At 41.0% G+C, this 5,724-nt stretch overlaps 1 protein-coding gene across 1 annotated transcript; it reads right to left on the reverse strand.

Annotated features, from left to right (window-relative positions):
- Positions 1–950: 950 nt before the first annotated feature.
- LOC120565038 (granzyme B(G,H)-like) lies at positions 951–3,497 on the reverse strand. Its single transcript, XM_039810346.1, has 5 exons — positions 3,078–3,497; positions 2,848–2,998; positions 2,556–2,688; positions 1,491–1,748; positions 951–1,396 (listed from the first exon to the last, which is right to left on the reverse strand). The coding sequence occupies exons 1-5, from the start codon at positions 3,136–3,138 to the stop codon at positions 1,235–1,237; spliced, it is 765 nt and encodes a 254-aa protein (XP_039666280.1). The 5' UTR covers positions 3,139–3,497; the 3' UTR covers positions 951–1,234.
- Positions 3,498–5,724: the final 2,227 nt, after the last annotated feature.

Below are 5,724 nucleotides of genomic sequence, written 5' to 3' on the forward strand. Positions count from 1 at the left end.
GACTACATTATTAAGTGTTTTTCTCTTCAAAAATGAATATTCAGATACACAACCAACAAATTATGGTTATGGTTATAACGTCATTATACTCAACAGAGAGGACCAGTGTCCAAAGAGTTGGGAGTTGCATAGTTTCTCAGTTTTTTTTTAACATTATTGAGTGCCACTCCATCATTTTATCTTATGGCTGCCACCTGCAGTGCATTACAAACCTCCCTCAGTTCAAGCCAAACATTGATTCTGTCATCCTTCTGAATGAGTCTGTTTAGAAGTTGTGGGTCATTGTAGCCTAGTGTTAGTAAGTGCCTATCTGTCTGTCTAGTATACCATGTGTCTGCCAGAGTTAGAGATTCCTTAAAAGGCCCAGTAAGCACAGTTTAACCTACAATATCTCTATTGCAAGTCTGTTTTGTTGCCACAGTGAAAATGTATTGCTAAGAAAGTGTCTCCAGACGTTTTGGACAAGCAGCTAAGATTCACAGAATGTATTCTGAAAAATGTCAAAGAAAATCTGTGGTCTCAAACCTCATTTCTTCTAAGACCTTATTGAGTATTTGTCTGAAAAAAACAACAACAAAAAACGGATTTGTTGTAATCTGTACAAAAAACTGAATTTTGGTCACAAATATATGCTCAGTAATGTGTCAGGAACAATAATCTTGCATTTGTTTTGTGAAGCAATTCACATTCTACGTTTAAAGTATTACTTGAACTTGTCACAGTCTATTTCTCTTTTGTGTATTTGTCAGCCAATGTGTCAGTCTTGGGTTGCTTATCAGGAATGTTGCACAAACAGACCACATCTCCACAGCATTGTGTCAACTCTTGACATTCAAGTTTGATTTCCCATTAGATAAAGAGCAACACTAACAGCACCACTCAAACACAGCAATACACACACACACACACACACACACACACACACACACACACACACACACACACACTAATGATGGTAATAATAGTTTTATTTGTAGAGTACTTTTCAAGCAAAAAGCACAAAATGCTTTCCAAAGTTCGGATAGGCATAAACAGATTTAATAACAATTAAGAGGTAAAAAAGATAAAGAAATAAAGCCTATTAAATAAAAACAAATATGTCAGTTTTCAGGAAAGGCCATTCTGTAAAAGTGATTTTAAGACGAGATTTAAGGGCAGAAACAGGAGGTGGAAAAGGGTTCTAGAGCCGAAGAGCCTGTACAACATGTAATAAAAGCATGCTAAATTGTAACATTCAACATTTATTTTGCTTGAGAATCTTGCTGATCCAGTGAAGGTATTTTGATATATTTGTATAGACATTGGGAACATCTGGGTAGGTACACTTTCCTTTATTGTTGAAAGACACGACACCAACAGCCTTCCCGTTGCACACCAGAGGACCACCAGAATCGCCCTGTGAGGAAGAAGAAGCAGCCTCATTTGTTTATTCCATTCCTAAGACTAGAAACCATGAACATGATTTTTACATGAACAGGCAGGAAACATACCTGACAGAATCCTTTTTTTGTGCCATATCCACCAGCACAGATAACATTGGCTGGGAGATTTCCTCCCCATTTTTTCTTACACTCCTTCAGGTTAATGATAGGCACATCCACGTCTTGCAGCACATCAACAACTTTACCACCGGTTTCCGTGTATCCCCATCCAGCCACATGACACTTTTCTTTTTCTTTTATTTTCATCTCAGCCTTTATAAGTGGAACCGGTTTTACTCGTTTGTTCAGTTGAGCTTTCTTAGACAGCTGGAGACACACAAAATATCAAAGTGAAGATTAAAAACTAGCAAAAAAACAATGTACAGCATACTTCTTATTCTTCATTAGAACTCAAGTTAAAAAACAGAATTGGTTGAAGATGAAACTGCAGATGTCAGTGCTTTGTTGTTTTTGAGATGTTTGGGGGACTTAACCTGAATTAAACAGACAACCCGGTCTTACGCCAGTTCGTAAATAGTCACGTTATTTTTATTTATTGATTCGTGTACAGGTCACAATTTTTGAACGTTACCATTTCACGAACTGCCATGACACTGGGCTGCTCTGGGGGATGCAACAACGGGGAAATTAAATGCCACACACCGGCCGACAACAACAGGACGGACCGACACACGCGGCCACAACGGGGAAATGAAACGCCACACGCCGGCGACAACAACGGGACGGACCGCCACAAGGGGACGCGATCCCCGGGCGAAGGGACACGATCCGCGGTCTCTGTGGCACGCAACAACGGGGACATGAAACGCCACAACAACAGGACGGTTGAGGTTAGGAAAAGAAGAACTGGGAAAGGAACCGTCACACGCAGGACACCCTACCATTGTCGTGCTGTGATTGCGAAATATCCCATTTAAACACATTAAATTAAAAATCGTAATCACCACACGGAAAAAACGACATAATCGTGTCCTGTTCACGAATCAATAGATTCAATAACGTAACCATTTCACGAACTGCCATGAGACTAGGCTGAAACAGAAAATGCAGTAAGAGATTTTACTGTAAAAATGCTCCATTTGAGACTCTTATGCTGATTAATTATCTTCTTACTTTGAGGAGCATGATGTCATCCCCTTTTGAGACATTGTCATAAGATGGATGCTTGCACCTCGTTACACGGTATCTCATTGAGTCATCAACCTTCCTGAGATTGTGGGTGCCAAGAACGACACTCGTAGGCTTCCTGAGTGAATGATCATTGACAGGTTGTCAGTAGAGTTTCTTAAATTATGCCGACAAACCAAATACAATGAATTAAAATGCAGAAACTGATTGTTTTGAAAAACATTTCATTTTTTAATTGTATGAATAAAATATTGCTGAAAGAGGAAATGTAACTCACAAGTCATCACAGTGCGCAGCAGTGAGCACAAAGTTTTCATTGATGAGGAATCCTCCGCACACATGATGGCCTTTGTTGTTCTGCACCGAGGCCATATACAGCATCGACTTCTCATTCACCTTTTTACCATTTATGATATCACTCCCAAGTGCTGAACATAAGAGAAAAGAAGGATGAGTTAATGTAGCATTTGTAGATCAGAGACTAATATTCAGATGTGTTAATCTTACCCTGAAGTCCAAGACTCATCAGGAGATGAAAAAGCACAAACTTGTGCAAAGCATGCATCATGCTGGCAGGAAACTCAACCTGTTGTCTTTTGGGGGGTGTTTTATAACACTTTGCTCAGTAAGAGACCCTGTGGTTTTCATCTGTTTCACCATGACTTCTTTAGCCGTATCCTCTGTGCGTCGGTGCAACCTTTTTTGTCTTAAAGTGGTGAGTGCATGTGGTCAGTAAAGAAACAAGGTTTAATGCAGTATTACCATTGATCCAGTAAATAGAAAGCCTGTGGTTCTGCTGCCTTATGTGATCAGCATGAGATGGGTTTTCACACAGTCTGTAACATTTACCCAATTTTTTTCTTTTGTATCGATTAAGAATTGCACATTAAGAATCTGTCAATCTGTGTAATGTGTTATTTCTGAGGATGCTTGGATCTTTTCTCTCACTGTTTGGATAACTTAGCCACTTACGCTTGAGTGGTCTTTAGAAAAACCCAAATTATTTGTTTTGGATCTACCTTTTAGCTGGGACCTTGGGGCTGTTGTAACTGTGATGTTACACCAAAAAAACTAAGTGCGTAAGAGAAACCGCAGGTCAGGTTTGAGTGTCGATATTAGTATGAGACTGATTCTTTGAAGTGATGTTATCACTGACTGACGGAAGTCAGTCTGAAGGAACATTGTGACTCATCTGTCAGTGTTTCGCTCGACTGCGGTGGAACACGTACGTTTAAAGTGGCATTATTACGTGCAAGTTGTGAGGTAAATTAAGGAATATGTGAAGAGGAGGCATCACTTAACGAAATATATGAATCAGACATTTGTATGCATATTTACACATAACAAGAACACATGAAAAAAAGGTTACACATTTTGTTTTCACAATAGCTTTTCTCAATGGTTTAAAGATTTCTGCAACTCAATCCCACATCAGTAAGTTGAATTACTTGCTACAGTATAAGTTGCCGTAGTCATTAACAGACTTATTTTGCATGAATCTATCCCCCCAATCAGTCATGTTCGTTATGCATACGTGACAATTTCATTCATTTGGACAATGTTGGTTCTCATCTCACTTGTTGTGCATATACTATGTGGCCACATCAAATGAACTTGAAAACACACACACACGCCAAATGTTCTTTGGTGTGGATCTACCTGACCCAACCAACAACCCAAACATTTCTTTGAAATGAATTGTGATCCACAGAAACCACAGTTTCCAGCTGCAGATTTGAGCATTGATGTTCCCACTGTCACAGTTAATGAAACTACAGCTCGTGAATTGCATCATTATTTAACAGAGCAGAACATTCAAATCACCAAATCTTTTTGACTGTGGATAATGAAGGCTTAATGCAAACCATAATCACTAGTTAGATTTATGTTGAACTCAATACAACCTTTTCGGTGCAGGCAGAGGTCAGAGTCTCTGCACCTCAAGCAGCGTAGAGAGCAGCAGGAGAAAGCATGGTCAGAAATGATACTTTTAACATACCCTCAGAGGTTTTGTGAAAAAAATTGGCCACACCTTTACCAGCTGCAGCTTTAAAGTGATGCAAACATGACTGCATCAATACTTACAATCCAATAATTATATATACAATATTTTGAAATCAACCGTTTTGCATAATAAGTAGTGTTACTTTGGGACTTAAAGTAAGTTTTGATGTGGCTGGAGTCTGTTATATTATTACAAGATCCCGTTGTGGACGCAGCCATGGCCCAGCCTCTGCAAGTGCTCATCAAAGCCTTAGCATAGTAGGCTCCCTCCGGGGGTGTGGGTGGAAAGATGTGCACCAGGTCATGGCTTTCTCTGCAGGTATGCTGCTTTGGTCGACTGGTTGCCACGTTTCTAATCACACTCATCCCATAAAGCAGCCCACCAGCAGCTATAGGTGGAGGAGGTGTGCGGCAATCTCTGCTGTCAGAAGCCTATTAAGGCCGGGACACATATAGCCGACGGCCGACCGTTGACAGAAAACCCCGTCGATATGATCAGTCGCGTCCCCGAGGTCCAAAAAACTGCCACAGAACAGACCAAAAAGACGAGAGGAGACGAGACGTAATACATCTCCATAACAGCAGGCGGCGCTAATCTGTAATGTTGCCCAAGAAATGAAAACCGGCAGCTGATTGGACGAACGCGTCACATGGGTTTGTTTTCTCCGGATATTGAGAGCCAGACTGTCATGGCGTCCGTTCAGAATACGATATCATATTGTACTAAAATAGTTCACTGAAACGTGTTTCTGAAAACATTTTAAGCGAGAAATAGGCCGTGCAGTTGCTGAATCTGTCTTCATTTCAGCTAAACAAAGGTCAGTTTAAAAGATTTTCATCAGATTTTGAGAGACTGTAATCACCTCATTGCGCTCGTCATTTCCGGGTGAGTCCCGATTTCCCTGCCGTCACCGAACATGTCAGGTCGGCCAAAATGAACGCCGACAGCCCCCCAGACGGACGACGGCACGGGACACACTGAACAGATTTGAGTCACTGACCTCGCCAGACTGTCCCACGGCCGATAATCGGGTTAATGTGTCCCGGGCCGTAGGCTGCACAGTGGCTCAGTGGTTAACACTGAGGCCTCACAGTAACAAGGTTAGTTTTAGGTCTGTTCTGTTAGACCAGAGAGTTTCAACAGGGAGGT

This window comes from Perca fluviatilis, chromosome 9, assembly GCF_010015445.1.
Source record: "Perca fluviatilis chromosome 9, GENO_Pfluv_1.0, whole genome shotgun sequence".
NCBI classification, from domain to species: domain Eukaryota; kingdom Metazoa; phylum Chordata; class Actinopteri; order Perciformes; family Percidae; genus Perca; species Perca fluviatilis.

Bases quoted from the DNA above. Each gene is read 5' to 3' on its own strand.
- LOC120565038 (XM_039810346.1), bottom strand. From the start codon at position 3,138: ATGATGCATGCTTTGCACAAGTTTGTGCTTTTTCATCTCCTGATGAGT. The intron at 2,999-3,077 runs GTAAGATTAACA...TCTTATGTTCAG, and splicing joins GATGAGTCTTGGACTTCAGG to CACTTGGGAGTGATATCATA. The intron at 1,397-1,490 runs GTATGTTTCCTG...TCTTCCTCACAG, and splicing joins CAAAAAAAGGATTCTGTCAG to GGCGATTCTGGTGGTCCTCT.